The sequence below is a fragment of the Artemia franciscana genome, chromosome 4 (genome assembly GCF_032884065.1).
Source record: "Artemia franciscana chromosome 4, ASM3288406v1, whole genome shotgun sequence".
Taxonomy (NCBI): Eukaryota; Metazoa; Arthropoda; class Branchiopoda; order Anostraca; family Artemiidae; genus Artemia; species Artemia franciscana.
In genome coordinates this window covers 61,824,025-61,845,973 of record NC_088866.1, presented here as the reverse complement: position 1 = coordinate 61,845,973, position 21,949 = coordinate 61,824,025, and the positions used below count along the sequence as shown (strand labels likewise).

The 21,949-nt window shown below is 35.1% G+C and overlaps 1 protein-coding gene across 4 annotated transcripts in view; it reads right to left on the bottom strand.

The window, feature by feature from the left end:
- The window catches only part of LOC136026690 (m7GpppX diphosphatase-like), a 33,873-nt gene that overhangs the window by 5,859 nt on the left and 6,065 nt on the right, over window positions 1-21,949 (bottom strand). For 3 of the 4 annotated variants that reach the window (XM_065703436.1, XM_065703437.1, XM_065703438.1), the window contains exons 2-6: window positions 19,399-19,688; window positions 17,537-17,682; window positions 15,384-15,608; window positions 8,674-8,791; window positions 3,878-4,015 (exon numbers count right to left, since the gene is read on the bottom strand). In XM_065703436.1, coding sequence (XP_065559508.1) covers window positions 3,878-4,015; window positions 8,674-8,791; window positions 15,384-15,608; window positions 17,537-17,682; window positions 19,399-19,660 — 889 coding nt within the window. In that variant the 5' untranslated portion in view covers window positions 19,661-19,688. The remainder of the gene's footprint in view (window positions 1-3,877; window positions 4,016-8,673; window positions 8,792-15,383; window positions 15,609-17,536; window positions 17,683-19,398; window positions 19,689-21,949) is intronic. The other variant, XM_065703435.1, reaches the window with a different exon arrangement.

The following is a 21,949-nucleotide window of genomic DNA, read 5'->3' as shown; positions in this document are numbered from 1 at the left end:
TGAACGGCAAAAGATAAAAATGTTTTGAAAAGAGAATATAATTCTTTATTTAATTACCTTCGATCTGAGGTATAGCTGAACAATTTTGGAGTAACCTGTAATTTTTATCGATTTTAATATAATTTTTGCCAGTTAAGATGGATTTTTAGGGAATTTGAAGAAATGTGGATGTCGCACCCATTTGTCGACTATATAACGCCGATTTTCGTTTTCAGCATGGTCGATTGCACACTCAAACCTTCTGCTGCTTGCTGATCACCTCAATCCTTAAATATCAACATTTCTCTCGTGTGGTTCCCTGACTACAAAGGGTTTTCCAAGATTTCCGGTTTCCAAGATTTCTGTTTCCCCCCTCCAACCCTCTATGTCCCCGGATCCAATTCGAATTAAAAATGGAGCATCTGAGACATAAGATTCTTCTATATATCAAGTTTCATTAAGATCCAATCACTCATTCATAAGATACGCTTTCTAAGAATTTCGGTTTCCCCCTCCAATTCCCTTCAATGTCACCGGATCTGGTCGAGATTTAAATGAGAGTTCTAAAGCAAAGGATCCTTCTAGATATCAAATTTCATTAAGATCTGATCACCCATTCGTAATTTAAAAATACCTCATTTTTCTAATTTTTCCGAATTACTCCCCCCCTCAACTCCACCAAAGACTCCATCCGGTCCGGTTATGTCAGTCACCTATCTTGGACTTGTGCTTATTCTTTCCACCAAGTTTCATCCTGATCTCTCCGCTTTAAGCGTTTTCCAAAATTTCCACCCCCTCCTAGTGACACTGGATCCGGTCGGGATTTAAAATAAGAGATACGAGTTTCGAGGTCCTTCTAAATACGAAATTTCATTAAGATACGATCAGTCTTTCGTAAGTCAAAAATGCCTCATTTTTTCTAATTTAATCTGGTCCGATCCCTGATACGCCTGCCAAATTTCATCGTCCTAGCTTACCTGGAAGTGCCTAAAGTAGCAAAACCGGGACAGACAGACCGACAGAATATGCGATTGCTTTATGTCACTTGATTAATATCAATTGCCATAAAAACAATACTTCGTCATAGGATACAATGATTACATCCTGGATAGCCAGTTCAAAAAGGCTACTTGTCAGCGGCATTCCGATTCGATATCTGCACCAATCTAGGGATGTACTGCTAAAATTACAGTCCGAGCTTGTCAATATCAAAGTGAAAGCATACGTAGGACAGCAAATATTGTTGCATATGTTTTGGCAGTAATTCCTGCAGCAAGAATTCCTGTGACATAATTGGCTACATAAAAGTTAGCAGTAATTTGTGGTGCAGTTTTTTTTTGTGCAAAATCAGTGCGTTCATAAACGCATTTGACGTTAAAACGCATAAAAAATATTTTTTCTTGCTATGGAAGCCCTACATGGCAGTATGCAATTAGATATTTCATTCTAATTTATTCACCCTGTAATAAACGAAACATTACTGAAATTACGAAATCTATTTCAGCGCTCCTTTGCTAGCATTGAATTAAGGCAAAGAATCTGATAAAATTGTAAATTTTAAGCCAATGTAGCGATATAACCAATTATTGGCATTCCAATCTGCATCCTCTAATAAATAAAATAAAAAGAAAATCAAAAACATTTTGATCAATCCAGAAGACAAGCACATATTTAGGCATCTTGGGGAAAATTCCAGACAGCTCCAAAGCTTCCACTTTATTCATAGCTTTAATAGCTTCTAGAAGACCCCAAAGCTGACCCTATCTAAACTTTGTTAGGCAGTTAAATATTTTATTATCATTGGAGTTACGCTATTCAAAATCAGTTTCTTTTGAACAAAAAGGTAAACTATAACACAAACGTATCTTGATAACGATCTGTGGAAATTTGTCACACATACGCCCTAAAAAAGGGGAGTTCAGACCTAGCAAACCAAAATCCACGACTTACAGATGGAAAATTCAGCTTTCAAAAAACTACTAAATAATTCACCTACTTTACTAATCCCACATATTCATATCTCCACTGCTTAAAACCATAAAATTTTCCCTGCGCTAATTTCTAAGTATGCCTTCCAAGCTAGAACCTCTTACTTTTTTTCTTTTTATTAAGTTAAACGGTATCCATCGTCTTCGAGAGGTCAGGAAACGGTCAAACCATTTAAATTCTTTGAGACTGAGACGTAATTACTAAAACTTGTTTTGGTCATATTAAATTCTTTCAAATTTAATTCAAAAGCGATTCTGATTATTTCTTTTATGAAGAAAATACTGTTTTATCTTTAAAGAAACCGAACCTTGGGATTAAGAAGCCAATTTAGTGTTTTGCACGAGGATATTATCAGTAGCATGAAAACAAGGAAAAACATCGAGTACATTCCAATGAATGTACTGTCCAACAAGGACGGTAAATTAAATTGTTGAGAGGACAATGCAAGTGAGTTGTTTTTATATGAAACTATGTCTTTCTTTATCATTCGCGGAAGTATTAACACTGGTTTCTTACACTTAGATCTGAAGATTATATTTGGTGTATTTTAATTACATTTCTTTTTCTTAAGGACAATCTGGCTTTGTGCAAATGACAGAGATAAGTCTTCATTGTAATTTTGTCTCAGCAATATTAAAAAACTTTGAAATAACTCATTTACTTAGTGATAACCTCTCCCTGCCCCACTACGGCACATCTGTAACTACTAATAAAGGTACGCCACCTTTTGTTTTTAAGAATTTACCAAAGGCAAAGAATCATTAGACTAACTAAAAAAATAAAACAAAGCACGGTCTACACAAAGACGAACATTTTTTAGAATTAGAGAGAACACTCTCCTTAGACACCAAAAACTAAAGCATGGTCTGTATAAAGAGGAAACATTTTCAGATTTAGAAAGAACACTCTCCTTAGAGACCAAAAATTGAAGCATGGTCTGCATAAAGAGGAGAAATTTCAGATTTAGAGAGGACACTCTCCTCAGAGACCAAAATCTAAAGCATGGTCTGCATAAAGAGGAAAATTTTTCAGAATTAGAGAGAACAATCCTTACAGACGAAAACCTAAAGCATGGAGAGGAAAATTTTTCAGAAATAGAGGGAATATTCCCTCTAGACCCTTAGAAATTAGTTAGAGAAAACAAATTCTTTTTTCAGCCATTAACCATTATTTTCTAAATAAGGAACATTATTGACAAATAATTACAATCAGCTAACTGTCCCTTGACAAAATTTTTATATAGCCAAAATAGGACTTATTCCTTTCAACCAAGCTAACCATAGGACATTTTTCAAAAAGAAGGGAGAAGAAAAAAAATGAAGGAAGAAACAGAGAGAAACGAAGGGAAAACGAAAAGAGACAGAAGGGAGGGAAAACAAATAAAGATAGTTAGGGAAAACGAAGAGGGCGAGATTACCTGCCTTTTTCAAACGTTGCTTATATCTTGCAAAATAGCTAGAATAATAGAATTTTTTTTCAAATAGCGCAGACTTGGAGTGTGTTATTAGCTGGACCTTGTGATGACGTGATAAAAATGAAATTTCAAAAAGTATCTTAAGTCTAGCTCATTTCTGAAATAGGGCATTAGCCGAAAAAAAAAATCATAAGAGAAATACTCGATTAAAACAGTTTCTTATGTCTGATTCATAGTTTCGCAAAACCCCAATTATTAAGTTTGCACATTAATTTGCATCACCATCATTATTTAAAGCTATTGAAGAAAAAATTTAGAAAAAAACAACAACAGAAAATACCATTCCACACCCTCTCTGCTATCATTTCAATACTTTTTTCTATCCTTTCTTTTCAGAAACATATTCTTGATACAGCATTTTTATTTTTACAAAATGCCAAGGGAATTACTATGAAAAAAAAACAACAAAAAAACAAAAACAGGAAATATACATACCGGAATCTTTGTATTTTTGGAACAGCTGATCTTCTTCGGCAACAACAAAAGGAAGAGTTCCTTTGCTATAATAATCAGGAATTAGCTTTATATTATTAATTACTGTGTCAATCATATGTGACTTCTCTGTATTTATACCTGAAACGAAAGAAAATATACATATAGGCTTTAATCAACCATTTTAGAGAGAATCATGCACACCTATACACAGGGAACACCCCTCAGCTTCTTCCGAAAATCAGAAAGATCTCAATTCTGGCTCAACTTTTCATTTCGATGAGTAGGAGTTTGAGGAAAATGTTATTTTTCAAGTTCGGTAAAGTAAATCTACGTCTGGTTACAATTTTTCAACAGAAAGTACTGAATTTTTCAGAGCTTCAAACGTTTCAAATATAAATGTTAAACATAACATGGTGTCCATGATCTAGTTTTCACATCAGTCATAGCTCTAACTTGCTTGGATTTTAGACAAACACGTTGCACATGAGCAATACCATAGGGACAATCTGAGGTAGTGTCAGGCATTGGATGCAGGAAATAGTATCTAATAATTTTAAAAGCATCCCTTCCTCAGGTTAGTATGAAATGTATTAGTATTAAGATTATTATAGAAAGAGTTAAGGCCTAGCCAAAGTCCAAAAATTTAACTCCCATGTCAATTCTTTTTCTTAGGCGGCAAGTCGGTCAAATACAAAGGTATCAGTTTTTTTTCGTCGCTTCAACTAAACAAACATAAGAGGGTCGAACTTAAGGAGTTTCTAACTCAAAATTACGCTATGGTGCAGGTTGTCCTTAGCAATTCTTCTTGTAATTATTTTATACAATATAATTTTTATATGTATTAATTAACCGGTAGTTTGATGTCTGCACGCTACTTATTCTCTAGACTCTGTTTAAACAGGTCACAACTAACTAATAGGCTACTTGACTGAATCGCTCCTGAACAATCCGAGTGGTAAGTCCCTTGGTGTAATTTATGCATTCTCATACGCTCCAATTACAGCTGAATCTAGTCTTTTGAGGGGAATTTTTGAATTCAGAGCACAAATATGTAAAGTATTTGAAGGGACTACAGCCAGGAAGTATATATCATAGAAACAAGTTTCTGATTGTTGAACAGAAAAATTTTTGCTCTATTTATTTGATACCCCACAACAACAGTGTCAAGTATAGCAATCTAGAATGCAAACCCAAAACAGATTTTATAATTATTTTGGAATTACAAAAAAAAATAATTGTTGGCTTTAAGATTTGATTAGATCAAAATATTAACCAGATTTTTTTCATTTCTACTGACATAAAAACAGCCGAAATCACTAATTCAGGAACGTTAGGCAGACTCCAAATGTTTAACATAGGAGGTATAGAAAGATTCCTTGATAGTGGGTCCTGCCTTAAAAAACTGAATCAAGGCTTAAGCCACAAACACAACACTGGGGGCACATTTCGCCTACCACAAGAGGCAATGACGGTTCAAAAAGGCAGCCAGAGCAGTTCAATTACAATTACTCCTCGAACGCTAAGAATTCTATTTAAAAAAGAAAAATAAGAAAAATGGAGAGCACTTATTCGATAAGGGTGATAACTTAAAGTAATCCATCCACCAAAATTATTCCCCAGACAAAAATGAACCGCTTTACACTTGCCTTGCAACAAGGAAAACTAGGAGTATCAGTAGCGTGCTACTACAGCTATTTCTAACAACTCGCAGCAGCACCAAGCCGCCTGGAGCAATAATTGGGTAGAATATTCCGTACACGAGGAGCATTACAAAAGATGCTCGAGTGGTGCTATAAACCAACATATTATATTATAAGGAATTACTAGACAAGTCCACCATTTTAAGGTATACCAATTTTTAGACTAGAGTATAAACACGCTCTAGTTGTAGTAGAGAAAATTGTTTTGTGTAGGGAGGGGCTCGAGGAATCAAGAGTTATTTCATTCCTCTGGGTATAGGAGGAATGAAGTGACCATGTTGACAGTTCCTGATCATAACCGTAATGCCTGCAGTCCAAAAGACGGTTTTATGATTGTGTTCTCGTGGTTAGACGGTTAGTTTTTGGTAAGGTACATCTACAAACTTTGTCTTAGTCATAATGGCCATTCACAAGACAAAATAAATTTTTATTCGACAAAAAAACAAGATATGTTACTTTTGAATTGAATAGGTTACTTTTGATTTTGAATTAAAAAAACAAAAAACAAAGATGAAGCAGAGAGCCATTAGAAAGATTTATTTTGAGTTGGCAATAATTAGAAGTTAGCTGTATTTCAATCAATGTTCAGCCAGCCAAGTCCTCAAAAAGATATCAACGAAACCAGAAAAAAAAAAAAAAAAAAAAAAAAAATCGTTTTCACCCAATTGCAACACCAAGAGACTCTCTCGACTCACCAAAAACGAGATCCCAATTAGGGTGTCAACAAAAAATCTATCAACACCATCTAGCATCTGACACCACTTGGTATTCTTACAGTTTAGTAATAAGAACAGTAAATTTAATTAGTAAACTTGATACAATTAGGGTAGTGATAAATATCCGATCTCATTTTCTGACAGAAAATCATTAACAGAGCTTGAAAAATGCTTTGTTCCACTGCAAATTAGATGGTGTTAATAGTTGATTCTGTCGACACTAGCGCTAGTTTCCACACTTGTAATTTATCCATACTCTTTGAGTCAGCCTACTTCCTTTGTTAGCTGCTTCTATCCCAAAGCAATTTACAAACATTGTAAGGATTAATAGAAACTACTTTGGAGGTCATTAAGATACCATAGATTCAAGGGATATTTGCACAGCTCTACATAACTCTTGCAAGGAATGGCAGCCAAAGAAGGAAGATTCCAGAGAAGTCCCAAGAAAATCAGCCTTTATTAATTCTTTGATCAATGACAGTGACATTTGCTAGTTCGTTCATATCTATCTGTAGCATAATAAGTCGAAATACTGTTTAATTATAGTTCTAATTGGAAAAAGTTGTAACTAGAATAATATGACGAATATTTGACATTTTTTCCAATAGCATAAGAATTGGACATTAAAATTACTAATTATAAGAATATTGCTATAGTTTGTATTTTTATTTTTAAGGTTCATGCTTCCTCTGAAACGAACGATTTGCAACGAGTCTACAGCAGTAACATGAACTAAGAAAAGCTAGTAACAAGGTTTTCTAAGAAAAGCAGTAACAAATTATGATAGTATGTCAACTTTTTCTTAGAAAATAGAGACTCTGCTTTTTCCGAAATTTTCGATCAATTTTCGAAACATTTTTCAATACAAAGAAAAAAAAAATGCAAAGCACATCTAAAATATGTAACTTGTTGGACGGATAGACCTGCATCTCACGTCTCGAACGATTTTATTGTCACTGTCGTCAATACAACAACCCTGTCGTAAGTAACTGTCGGCAATACATTTTAAATGTCAATAAAACAATAAATTGTCATCATACTATGAATCAATAAAATCGTAGGATTTCCGAATACATAAAACTTGCACATGGAACATACATCATTACAGCTTAGATCATTAAACGTTAACTCACTCTGAGTTCCCCCAGTAACTCGCATAATTAAAAATAAAATTAAGTATGAAATGTTATTACAAGCTCAATCTTATGTTCCTAATGTACTCGTAATTTAGGTCTAATTCTAAGCTGAATCCCTGGACCACAAATGAACTTATTTAATGACTAAAATTTAATTATTTTAGACCATTCCTTAGATGGTACTGTAATGAAATGATACAACTAGTATAGTAGGACTGTAGGGAGTAAGAACCCACAAGGTCCTATCCTCTACAATTTTATATATTTGACCGTTCCATCCTTCTCATCTAAGTAATGGTAGCAAATCTACCTCGTAGAAAGCAATTTTGATTACTGCTTTTATTTCATTATTTTTGTGGGGCGAATGGCTTCTTCAAGGCCAAAACTCCTTAAAAGGTACATTTCATAATCCGGATGAAATTTAAAATAAAACTCGTTTAGTTAGAAATTTCAGTTTTAAGTACTGTATTCTATCTGTATAGCTTCAATTCCTCAAATTTCAAATTGTATCATAGATTAATTGGAAATACAAATAATTTAGATGATTTATGACCATTCCCAGAAACGTTTCCTGCATAACCACGGATGTGCGTAAGGCAAGGCTGTAACATGTCTACTTCGGTTGAACAAATCATAAATTATTCTTTGGTTCTGATCCAAACAGGATTAGAGACATTGTTTTGGGCCATTAGCTAAACTTTGTTCCCATGCTATCGGAGCTATACTCATCAGGCAACTTCCCCCCCCCCCAGAGGAATCTATTTTATTCATTTATAACTTCTTACTTGTACCAAAGCAAAAGGAATGACAGAGTCCCTTCTGGTCCATTTTGTCGCTTGAAATGTCTCGAGAACTGTGGTCTTGACTATAGTTCTTCTAGTCAAGAACGGCGGACCTCACTAATGACTCAAGAACGGCGGAACTCACAAATGTCGCAAGAACGGTGGAACTCACTAATGTCTCAAGAATGGCGGAACTTACCAGTCTCAAGAACCGCGGTCAATTGAACCCTCTACAATTTTTGAAGACCTTAGCGAGGCCCGGCGCTATAACACACACTGGGTAGCACAGTGCCTCTTGAATTACATTGTGTGCAACTGCATTAATAAGATAAAATGTGGTGAGATTCTCCATCCAATAACTAAGAGTTTCAATAAATAAGAGCTCCTTTCTTTTCCGCCAACAAAACCACTTTGAAACACTGACTATGAATAGACTCGTATTAAATTTTACTAATACATTACCTGGGGGGCTGTACTGCAGAAAGGTAACGTGAGCATGCAAATGATAATATGATGGCTGATAGTGAAAATATATTCTTATTTGGCTTGGAGTTATATTAAATTTCTTCTTTAATATTTCCTAAAATAAAAAACAATGAATGGGTATTATTCATCAAACAATCAATATTCACTATTCTGAAGCCGCAAGCTGAATAGGCTTCCTCCCCAAACCAAACTACACCACCCTCTCTCAAGAAAGAAGTCCAAATTAACTTCAAAACACAAAATGCACAAGGATCTGAAAATAGAATTGACTTTAAGAAGTGCGTGTATCTGAAGGATAATACCCTACTAACCATGAAAAGAGAAAGAATACTGACTTCCCCCAGGAAAGTTTGGACTCCCCCTTCGGGAAAATAGAGGAGTAAAATCATACTAATTCATCCACAAGAAGAAATAAGAGATGCATAAAGATTACTGCCAAGTTAACGGAAAGATGTTTTCAAGATAAATGTTGAGGGTCCAGGTCAGCGGTTTCCATCCGTTTTCGGGTCATATCTCATCAAGGTATTTCCAAAATTCTGATGCACCCCCCGCCCCTTTCACGACATTTGAATATCGTTGCTCAAACTTTTACATGTATTTGCCTGAAGGAAGCTTAAAAAACCATTAGTTTGTTGGGTTTTTTTCAGATTGTCGTTTAGGCAAATTTTATGCTAATAAAAAATACTATCTGTATAAACGCCTTTTATACAATGCATGACGTTGTTGCAATAGAATCATGTATCATCTTTGTTCTTTAAATCCAAATGAATGTGACATCATTCACATATTAAAAAAAAAAAATTAAATCGCTAAATTATTGTCACCCAAACGGCATCTTGCCTATGACTTATCAAAATATTGCCAAGCCAAGGTAGGGCCTGCACCCCAAGTTTGGAACCACTAGTCTAAGTAAAGCCTTAGTCCGATGTTAAAACGATACATCCTGGGTCCCCTATTTTCCTTGCATACACAGAAGATAAGCAATAGTTTCATATATGGGAAGGTCAGCTTCAATGCGAAAAAAAAACAAGAGCTAAGAGCCAAGAGATCATATGATATGAGCTCTAAGAAAATTCTATGAATCAATAGATTGATTTAAAAAAGAAAATAAGAGGCTTAATGCCGATCAGGATTTAAAATAAGAACTCTGAGTCACGATGTCCTTCTAAATATCAAAATTCATTAAGATTCGACCACCCGTTCGTAAATTAAAAATATTTAATTTTTTCTAATTTTTCTGAATTAACCGCCCTTCCACTCCCCCCAGATGGTCAAATCGTGGGAACAACTATTTTTAATTTAATCTGGTTTGGTCCCCGATACGCATGCCAACTTTCATCGTCCTAGCTTATCTGGTGCCCGAAGTAGCAAAACAGGGACCAAGAGACAGACCAACGGACAGAAATTATGATCGCTGTTTGTCTGCTATAAGATCGCCTGGTATATACCAAGTGCCATAAAACAGCAAGCCCAAATTTATGCAAAGCCCGATCACCCACTCTTAAGTTTTAAATACCTAATTTTTCCTCTCCCTTTAGCCCCGCAGATGGTCGAATCTGGGAAAACGACTTTATCAAGTCAAATTGTGCAGCTCCCTGACACGCCTACCAATTTTCATCGTCCTAGCACGTCCAGAAGCACCAAACTCGCCAAATCACTGAACCCCTCCCCCCAATTCCCCCAAAAAGAGCAAATCCAGTACGATTTTGTCAATCACCTATCAAGGACATTTGCTTATTCTATCCACCAAGCTTCATCCCGATTCCTCCACTCCAAGTGTTTTCCAAGATTTCCCCCACCCCAAGCTCCCCCCAATGTCAAAAGATCTGGTCGGGATTTGAAATAAGAGCTCTGAGACATGACTTCCTTCTAAATATCAAATTTCATTAAGATCCGATCACCTATTCGTAAGATATAAATACCTTAATTTTCACGTTTTCAAAGAATTCAGGTTTCCCCCTCCAACTCCCCCTCCCCAATGTCACAGGATCTGGTTGGAATTTGCCTCTAGAGCTTTAAAGCACAAGATCCTTCTAAATATAAAATTTTATAAAGATCTGGTCACCCCTTCGTAAGTTACAAATACCTCAATTTTCAAAATTACCCCCCCCCCCAAACTCCACCAAATAGAGCAGGTCCGGTCCGGTTATCTCAGTTACGTATCTTAGACAGGTTTCTATTCTTCCCATCCAGTTTCATCCTGATCTCACCGCTTTAAGTATTTTCTAAGATTTCCAGTCCCACCAACTGCCCCCCCCCCCAATTACGCTTGATCCAGTTGAGATTTAAAATAAGAGATCTGAGTTACGAGGTCCTTCTAAATATGAAGGTTCATGAGGATCCGATCACTCCTTCGAAAGTTAAAAATACGTAATTTTTTCTAATTTTTTAAAATTAACCCCCGCCCCCCAATAGACCATATCCGTTCAAATTATATAAATCACTTATCTAAGACTTCTGCTTATTTTTCCCACCAATTTTCATCCCGATCCCTCCAATCTAAGCGTTTTCCATGATTTTAGGTTCCCCCACCAATGTCACCAGATCCGGTCGGGATTTAAAATAAGAGCTTTGAGACACGATATCCTTCTAAATATCAAATTTCATTGAGATCCGATCACCCGTTCGTAAGTTAAAAATACCTTATTTTTTCTAATTTTTCAGAATTAACCTCCCCCCATCAACTACCCCAAAGAGAGCGGATCTGTTCCGGTTATGTCAATCATGTATCTAGGACTTGTGCTTATTTTTCCCACCAAGTTTCATCCCAATCCCTCCACTCTAAGTGTTTTCCAAGTTTTAGGTTCCCCCCTCCCAACTCCCCCCCCCAATGTCACCAGATCCGGTTGGGATTTAAAACAAGAGCTCTGAGACACAATATCCTTCTAAATATCAAATTTCACTGAGATCTGATCACCTGTTCGTAAGTTAAAAATACCTAAATTTTTCTAATTTTTCAGAATAAACTCCCCCCCCCTCAACTACCCCAAAGAGAGCGGATATGTAAATCATGTATCTAGGACTGGTGCTTATTTTTCCCACCAAGTTTCATCCCGATCCCTCCACCTCCCAGCCCCCCCCCAATCTCACCAGATCCGATCGGGATTTAAAATAACAGCTTTGAGACATGATATCCTTCCAAACATCAAATTTCATTAAGATCTGATCAACCGTTCGTAAGTTAAAAATACTTAAATTTTTCTATTCTTACCGAATTAAAGGCCCCCCCCCACCCCCCCCCAGATGGTCAAATCGGGAAAACGATCTGGTCCAGTCCCTGATACGCCTGCCAAATTTTATCGTCCTAGCTTACCTGGAAGTGCCTAAAGTAGCAAAACCGGGACCGGTTTGTAACAATCCTATTATTAAATTATCGCAGTTTTCATGGTATATACTCCTCCCCAACGCACTTGGTTCATACCAAGTGCCATAAAAAAACAACAAAAAAAACAACAAAAAACAAAAAAAAAAACAGAAGAGGGGTTTATCTCCCCAGTTGAAGGCCCCAGAGCGTCATCTTAAAAAAAAAAAATTAAATTAAATAAAGAATTTCGCCTCCTGGTGATTCATTTCTCAGTTGATCTTTTTTGGAGCATCCTTTCTAGGACGCTTCCGAGTTTTTTTTTCTATTTTTATCAGCCCTTTATATTCATCTTGTATGAGATCTATTACAGAATAGGGGAACTTGCTTTATGCCAAGGCTCCCAAAACTCCCTTGACCATATTTCAGAGGATCCAAGATAGGGACAGTACAACCTAATACAAATACTAATAACTAAACTAATCTGAGCTATAGCATATCTAAAACGTAACTGCCTAATTGGTTTATGGCATCAATGATTGTCTCAAGCAAGTGCATTAACTCATGTCTTTCTGAGTTCTCTGTTCAAAAAGAAATAAAAAAAGAGCCGTTCAAAAAGATGAAGGGGGGGGGTAGCCTCGGGTGCCATGGCTGGAAGGCGGTTGCCCACTTTGATCGAATTGTTCACTTCGATTCGGCTTTTTTGCTTATATTGGACTCGGGGGAGGAGGAACAATTTTTCCCCGAGCAGCAGCAACCCCAGGAACAGCTCTGGTTGACTCTAGGAAGAAAACGGGATGAACACTTAAGACGAATAGATAGAAACACAAGACAAAACAGCCATATTTTAAAACAGATGAAAAAAGAAAATTACAGAAAAGTCTATTGCAAGAGATTAAGAAAACATTTTATTATTGTACGGATTAATGTATAGAAACTTCAGTTTTATAATTGAAAAGCATTGGATCATAGTAAGTCCGAACTTTGCAAGAAATAGTTTGAGCTATTTTTCCCTTACTGTTCTGGTTTAGCAATGTATAATTATACCATATTTTAGAAGGTTAATCATTGGCTTATCAAAGCTGTTCGATCGCAAAAGCATTATTTCTCCCATCACTGAAGTTGGAAAAAACCTCTGTTCGTAAATTCACAATCGAAGTCTTTAAATAAAATCCAATGAATCGGGATTATAAAGGACTAAGAAATTTCTGCCATCGATTGCAAATCTCTATATCATTTGATGTTCTCGTCAATTATTTCCTTTCACAAGATTTGGAAACCGTAATTCATAGTATGATAATGCAAATTCTAAATATTATTAGCATTATCTTTATTGCAAACAATGCCGAACAATGTGCATGGATTTTTACTGAGACACTTAAATAACATACATTTATTCAAAACTATCTCACTCCCTTAAAAACTCCCTCCACAGCTTACTCAGTAATGACACAATATTTACAATTAACCTAAAAATCAAAATCAGAGAAATAATCTCCCAACTCTTAACTTATTTTCAATAATTCAATTTTCTTCTCAACTAAACCCCGTAAAACCTTCCAAACATACCATGTTTATTTTTTTTTCTACTCCACACAGAGCGACGCATATTTCCATAAAATGAAAATGTTTTAACTCCAAATTTATGCTGAATTTCACCAGCTTCTTCTTTCATTCATTACTTTGAAAGTAATTCATATCTTTCACTTATATTAAATACTAACTGTCACTACCATTGAAGAACCCGTGGTCTAAACCTTATTTCACAACTTCTACACAAAAAGGGGGCTTTTTTCTTGATTTCTCGAGAAAAAAGCATTCCATTTCGATAAGGCAAAATCATGTGTATCAGTTTAAACACAAGTTCCCTTACGTCAGTTCCAAGGGGATAAAATGTAGGTATCTACAATCATTTTCAAAATTTACAATGGTTCTTTATCTTTTACGTGATATCCACCAATGTCGTCTTCGGAATCCAGATCTTGGTTATCTCAATTTTTAATTCTCTGCTATTTAACCCGGGGAACCCCTTCTCCTGCAGTTACTTCGATACTGGGACTGAATCTTTCATAAAAGCTGGGACATTTTGACTCTGGATCCCTCAGAGTAGAGTCACTTAGTAGGAATAGCAACCATTCTCAAGTCATTTTAAAATATTCTTGAGGGCCATTTATATATTCAAGTGTCATTCAGGTAAACATATTTTGGCACATTTTTCAAGAATTCAGAACACCTGAACCCCCCAAATCCTTTGGGACAAAGGGCATCTTCTTGATTTATTTTACCGCTCCATTTAGAACTTCAAATGTAAGTTTTCATTTGGATCGCTACAGGTCTGGGGAGGGGCATCTGGTGCCAAGTAAAGTATCCCTAGTATATAATACATGTTGACAAACGTTGATCTCTGGAACAGATAAAGATTCCTGCCTTTGTCGTCGTCAAATAGCAATCAATGAATTTCGAGTAGTTTCTGATCTCATCCGTTTTACCAGCAGTTCCCTTGGGTTGACAGTTCAACACCAAGTATTTTTGCTGATGAACTTACTTCTTGCTATGACTGCTTTTCTAAGCTCGTAGTCCAAATTGCATTTGTGCTTTTTGTAAACTGGAACATCTCGCTTATTTTGCGAGTTCCGATTACAAAATTTTTCTCGTACCATTCTAGGCTCAGCATTACTGTTTTGACATCACAGTTCTCTTCTACGAAGAAATCCACATCATCCACAAAAGCCTCAGACTTGAGAACTAGAGTTAGAAGTCCTCTCGAGCAGGTTATTCTAGCTTCTATGTGGTTTATCAATGATTTTTTTAAGTTTTTGTTTTCACACGTTTTAAGGTTGACTTGATTATTTATTATAATTTATTTCTATTCGTTTTGGGTTTCGTTCATTTATTTCTGGTGACTTTAGCTCGTTTTACGCTTGGATTACTATTTGAATGACTTTCTTGCTACTCCACTCTGCAGCTCATTTTGCACTTCTTTCTCTCTCCTCCTTTTCTCTATCTCTGTCCCTACGTTTCACTTCTAAATATATATCAGGTAAATTTTTAATTTTATTTTGCAATTTCTGCTAAAAAATTAGGCAAGATGTATAGAACTGGAAAAACTTGGCAGTGACTGTTCCCTTACAAAGGAGGACAGGATTAACAAAAACCTAAAATTCCGAAAAACAGAACCTTTTCATGTCTTCAAAGCCCTACCTCCTTCGAACATGCGTAAAACTATGAATAACGAGACATTTTAGTTTCACTTGTACCATTATCAGCCCCTTCCATCTTTAACATGGAACCTTTTGTTTCCCAGCAGAAGGGCTTTTTTATAGACCTTAGTGAAACATAAGCCTAAATTCTGAAACTTTTTTATTTATTGTAGACGAAACCTTACCTTAGATTTGCCTCGAATATTCTCTAAAAGAGGCAGATGATCTGGATTCAAGCTTCTGATTGACTTCAATCCTTTTTTATGAACAATGGCAATTAGGTACAGACTGCTGACAGTTTTTCCGTCCCACTTAGCATCAGGTAGTAAAACAAATCCTGTGTCTGGGTTTGGATCTTCGAATATAATTCTATCTGCTTCCTTTGTGTGGTTAAGGATATTATACACCCACTGAAAAATAACAGAATTTTAAGAATAAAGAGTAAAAAAAAACTTCTAAGTCCCACTCCTTCTGGCTTTGCAGGTCTAGTTTGCTTTTGCTCCGCCTAGGTTTTACTAGTCTGGTCCCTTTTAGAAGGACGTAATCAATAGTAGAAAAAGACAGAAGAATTTCTAACAAAAAAAGTTATTCCAAACCTTGGCCCTTCTTCCTCAAAAAAAAATTCTTTCAAACCTGAGCCCTCCTTTCCCTGAAAGAAAGCTTGAAGATGCGTTTCTACTGAGAAAAACTTCTTGTATGTTCTTACAGAGAATACTTCCCAATAGGACCAAAACTGTGTAAGGACTTCAATTTTGACTACACATTAGAAAAGTTGAACATTAAAAAAGCTTTCATCCAAACCAACACCCTTCTCCCCCCCCCCAAAAAAAAACTTTAGATTTGTTTCCCATTGTGAAAACCTTCTGGGATATCAATGTATAAAATACTTTCTACTAGGACCAAAACTGTATAAGTGCTTATGTTTTGATGAAATGTTAGAAAATACACAGCTTTTTTAACAAAAAACTAAAACTTTCAAGCATGAGCCCTTCTCTCCCTGAAAAAGAAAAATTTCGAAATTTTCTATCCATTAGGAAAGCCTTCTTGAATGCCCTTGCATAGAATATTTTCTATTAGAATCAAGGCTGTATTGGTACTTAAGTTTCGATTAGTTTAAGCTTTAATTACTATAAAAAAATAGTGTTTTTTCTAACAAAAGAAACTTTCGTTCAAACCTGAGATTTTCTTTCTTCGAAAGCAAAAAACTTTGGAGATTTTTTTCCATTGAGACAATATTCTGGAATGTCATTGCATAATATATTTCCTGTTAGGACCCAAATCACATAGGCAGTCAAGTTCTGATCAGACATTAACAAAATGTGTCTTTCCATATCTGCACACCATCTACTAACAGTTAATGCTTAGTGGAAATCGTCCAGGAGTGTCACATGGGTAATCAAAATGAAACTCTTGTAAATACAGACATTCATAATAAGCAAGAATTTGGTTTTGGGCAAGATTTTGGATCCGTTTTATAACCTTACCCTAGTCAGCCCAAGGGTGTCTTACCTTTCTCTCTCCTCTAGCAAGTTATTTAACAAAATGACCCTAAAATCAGCAGTAACAAATTAGACAAGTAATGAAAATCAAAAAAGGGATAAGCATCAAGCAAACACAAGCCTTTTGCCAGGATCTCTTTATAATTCACTGTTGTTAAGGAAAATCAAATTGTCCATCAACAAAAGAGAATACAGCATGTACAATGCTAAAAAATGCAACTCTAGTGAGATTCGAATTATTAAAAAAATATACTTTAACTATACATTGCTTTTTGTTGGCTTGCTCACCCCCCCCCCCCACAAAAAAAGCAAATACAAGCTCTCTAGGACAAATGTCTTGTTTAACCTTTAGAAGATCTAAGTTTTGGGGCAGGAGGGAGGGGTTCCTTTAAATCCTCAGCTATTAGGACATCTTGCAAAGGGGATTCTTATAACATAAACCAATTATGACCAGAACTATGATCTAAAGCTCTAGTTGTGCCTTTTTAGAATCCTTCTGGATCCAGTTATTTCACATAAACTTTGTGAATAGAGATCTCTCTAAAGCAGTCTTCAATGCATTTTATAACTATTTCATGCATATAAAAAAAATTCTGGGCTTGACTAATTACTTGGCAACTGAGAAACTAGTAATGAAACATACAATTTTAACATGGGAGAAACAGTGACATACTATTCTGGAACTCTGATCCATGGGTAATAGTTACTTCAATATTTCCAGGGTATTGGTGCTTAAAAATTTGGTTTATATTGATTTGATTGGTGGATTGGGTTAGTTCATTAAAGCTTTCTGTATTTACCAACTAGGGGAAAACTAAACTACATTTTAATCTATATACCTGAATACTGAACTTGCTCTCTTCAATATGTGGCAAGGTCACTTTGTGATAGTACTCTGGTGACTCTAATATCAGATGGTACTTTTTCTTTCTATATTTTTGGAGATGCTTTTCAGTGGCTGGGTACACAAAAGTAGCTTTGAGACCTGAAAATATAACAGGATGAGGTCAAAATTATTTTTACCATTACATATTTATAAAGGCAGTAATATTTTAAAAATTTAAAACTAAAACCAATGAAAACCATGAATTTCTAAACAATTTTGTATACACATACCATTAAACCAAAACCATGGCAATAGCTTGCTGTTCATCAGTATCTCAAGGAAATAATTATCTTATAAATCACTGTGCCTCTTATATTTATTACCACATATTTGAATAGGAGAATGTAAAGCAACCAAAATTGTGGTTGAAAAATGACAAAAATACACTAAAAGTATGTTCAGAATTTTGCGACAACTTAGAGGCAATTCTCTTCAATTAATAATTAACTAGCATTGTTTCTAGCTTGTCTTTATTTATCCAGATTTGTTAGTAGAGTTAAAGAATTTGATACTGAAATTTGGACTTCATGCATTTTGGTTTAAAATCTTATTCAACCTGCTAAATAGATGTTAGCTAAAAAAAAAAAAAAAATTAAACAAAAAGGACAATAATACACAAGCACTTACTTATCATAGCTTACAAACTGGCTCAACACTGACTTTTCCTGAGTAATGAGGTTTGGGGCTTACTTTTGTCTCTTCAGACTCAAACAGGTTTATGGCCATCAATGAGGGATTAGTAGCCAAAATCTTTTAGTGTCACAAAAGGAAGAAACAATGCTAATAAAATTAGTTCAATTGGTCTTCTATCTTCTCTTATTTCTATATATTACTTACATAATTTTCTAATTCCCATCCATAAAACTTTGAAAAGGTTTGCAAAAGTTATTCATCCAAATACTTTAAAGGCTTCAATATTAACAAAATTAGAGTATGAAATTGAATTGAATTTTCAACGGGTCAATTCTAAAATACGAAATACAGCTTTTATGTCTTATGAAGGTTTCAAATTTAGTTTATGTTGATTGACAATTAAATAAACATACATTTTAAGCAAAATAACTCTTTTTTTAAACATGAGCTACTAAGCACTTAAAAGACAAGATTTGAATGGATAACAAAAGATCACACAAAAACTTAAACTCACAAAGAGGTGCATGATATACAACTTAAATAAAAACATAATTCAAAGGATTACATAGTTCACATATATGTACACAGCTTGGAAAAGGGATGCAAGAGTATTCTTTGAAGCATGAATATAGCATATCTTAAAATTTTTCTAATGATTCTGACATGTGAATTATAAACCGGCTTAGCAAGGCCAATTGGCATATTAAATACCAAAAGCTTTTTAGCACTTTTTATTTCTACAGGGGATTCCTAAGTCAAACCTAGGACTCTTCATCTTTCTTATCTCCAGGATTTTCTGCCTTTTTTACTTTGTATACTTATTATTATGCAGAAAATACTTGAGCACAAAGGACAATAGAGGAAGATTCCCAATCTTTAGCCTTTCCACATGTGGATCCAGGGGGTATCAGGCCCCTCTCCCCAAGATTTTTTCTGGCACTCTCTTATCTTTTTTCCGTTTTTTACTCTTTTTTAGAATAAATTTGTCAATTTGGTCAATAATTGACACCTTTGTCACATTTGCCACCCCCCAAGATTTTGCTCATTGGCACCCTTGTCATATTGGGCCTCCCCCAAAATTTTGCTCTAGATCTGCCCCTGTCAACTTCCTCAGAGAAAATTTCAGAAATCTTACTAGAATGTATGGAAAAAAATTCTGGAAACAAGGGAATACAGGCATACCATTTAAGCTTTCTGGTAAGGTGGCCTCATAAAATCCATATATATCATTTGCTTCTTTTTTGACAATGGAAGTCAATCTACGAATACCATCTTCCAGACATTTAACATCATTAGGAAAATGCAGTCTTTCAATTATTAGAACCAAGCTTTCATCATTGTTGTCAAACTTTCCATGCAAGAATATTGTTTTATTTTCAGGCTGTTCATTGAGAACTTCTACAATTGTAAAACCTTTTAGGCTGCTGATGTTGTCTATGTTCATTTGAACAGATTTGATGATGCAGAACTACCTAAAAACAAAACTTGTCTTCAGCAAATATTTCAACTGGAAAATGCACAAGTTTTAAAAGGGGTATTTGTGAACTGTTATTGACACAGACATCTACTTGCTCTCGAAAAAATGGATAAACAGCAATGGAAAATAGAAACATTGACAACAATTTGAAAATTTGGGCTTCTAAACAATTAACCTGTGATCCATTAAAATGATCAATATTTGGATTTTAATTGGGAAATGTGGTATGTTTAATCCAGTGCATTGTTGCAAAAAAAATGAGTAACTTGAATGACTTGTATCTTGAAGGTTTTAACTGGAGCATAGTCCAACAAAAGAAAAAAAAAATCTGACAAAATCTGTTTAATTTCATGCATAATATCCAAAGAATTAGGATTTTATAGGAGATAGTTATCACAAAGCTATTTTGGAGCCACCCTTAGGTCCTGTTCTGTTTTCTAGATCATCAGTATTTTCAACTCAAATCCTACTACCATAGTCAATGCAGGTTAGTCCTATGCTCTAAAAGACATGGTTGCGTCATCTACAAATAAAATTGCAGGAATAGTAATCCAATGCAAGCCTTGCAGATGACCATTAACATACATTAGAAATCTTTTTTTTTTTTGGAAACTTAGAAATGCAGCTAGGAATATTAGTAAAAGTGATTCAAGTTTAGTAGGTAATATCATTTCACTCCCCTTTTAACCCTCCTGCCAAATATGATATTTACTACCACGACAACTGAGTTCCGTGTCACGCCCCTCCCCAGTGTCTAGATACAGTCCTAAGCTATATAAAATATTTAGCTGATTCTGTGATTTTTTTTTTATAATTTATTTATTTATTGATACCAAATACAGTAAGCTTTCAAGCTTGTCAAACTAAACCTAAAAAAAGAACTTATGACAATGCTGACAACATAATACACACATACAAATCTATGAAAAATAACAACTACAACAAACACTGGCAAATGGTAATATAAATGATTTACCGTGAAAATGGGTTTCTGCTAGTTTTGTTTTGAGTCTGTTTATGTCACCTGTTAGAAATGTTCAGGTGGAAGGTCATTCTATGGCTTCCACACCCTGCTGTAAAATGAATGTTGGCCTATTTTCCTTTTTGAAAGTGAGGGGTACAATTTATGTGGGTGATAATGTGTCCTGTTAGCGTCATTAAATGTGAAGAACTGTGATGTACTTATATTATCAATCCCTTTGATTATACAGAATGTGTTAATCTTGTGCTAAAATTCTTTTTCTGAAGAAAACACTTGAAAAATAAAAGTAGATAGGAATATAAACATTTCCCCTTGCTTCTGGGCCTGCTTTAGCTCTTCTCACACTAGAGCCAAAGATTTTCTTTTGGTTATTCTGTTGTCAGTTCACAGAAATTTAGGAGAGGAGGAGGAAATTCATCTTCCAAAATCTAGTTAGGGGGCAAATGTATCTTTCAATATCTAGTTAGGGGAAAAACATATCTTCAAATATCTAGTTTTGGGGGGAGGGGGTAAATTATTATTTTCTTTTTAATCAAAAAGCCAAACGACATTTTTCAATGGAAATGCATCAAAAAGATATTTATAAAATATAGTAAGGGGAAAAAACAGGGACACAAGTGCCTCTCCCTCAATTGACACCAAGGTCTTAAAGGGCAGAGTCATATTAGTGTCAGTGTTGTCACAATGGATTATAGAAATAAATAAGCCAAACTAATTACTTAAATTCAACAATACTTTTCATCTACATATTTCTATATGTCCAATCCCCTTTTTAAATATAATTAGAGTTCCATGGACCATTCCAAAGCTGTAAAAACCCCCTAGTTTGGCCAGTCATAGAGTATAGAATAGCCGTTACCACACCTATTAATAAGATGGTGTAGCTGCCCTTAAATCCATTCAGAGAAGGGCCACAGCATCCATAGAGGGTTGCAATTCTTGAAAATTTTGCAAGATTATGAAACCTTAGGCTACCATCAATAATTTATAGAAGACAAGACCCTGGATAAGAAGTTATTAGCCAGTGAGAATTATCTCTAGTTAGACACCTGGCAGACGATGAGAAGCCATTCATTAAAGTTATTTTGGAAGAGTTCAGACATGTAGAGCCAACCAGTTTTCCTCTCATGGAATTTGGTCCTACTTGAAGTTACTGAGTGATGGAGCAGTAAGAGCCCCTATAACAAATGCCTTTAAATCTGTAATTGATCATCACTGGTAGATACAACCATGAAAGATAAAATGGGATTCACCCAATTTGAGTAATTTTCATT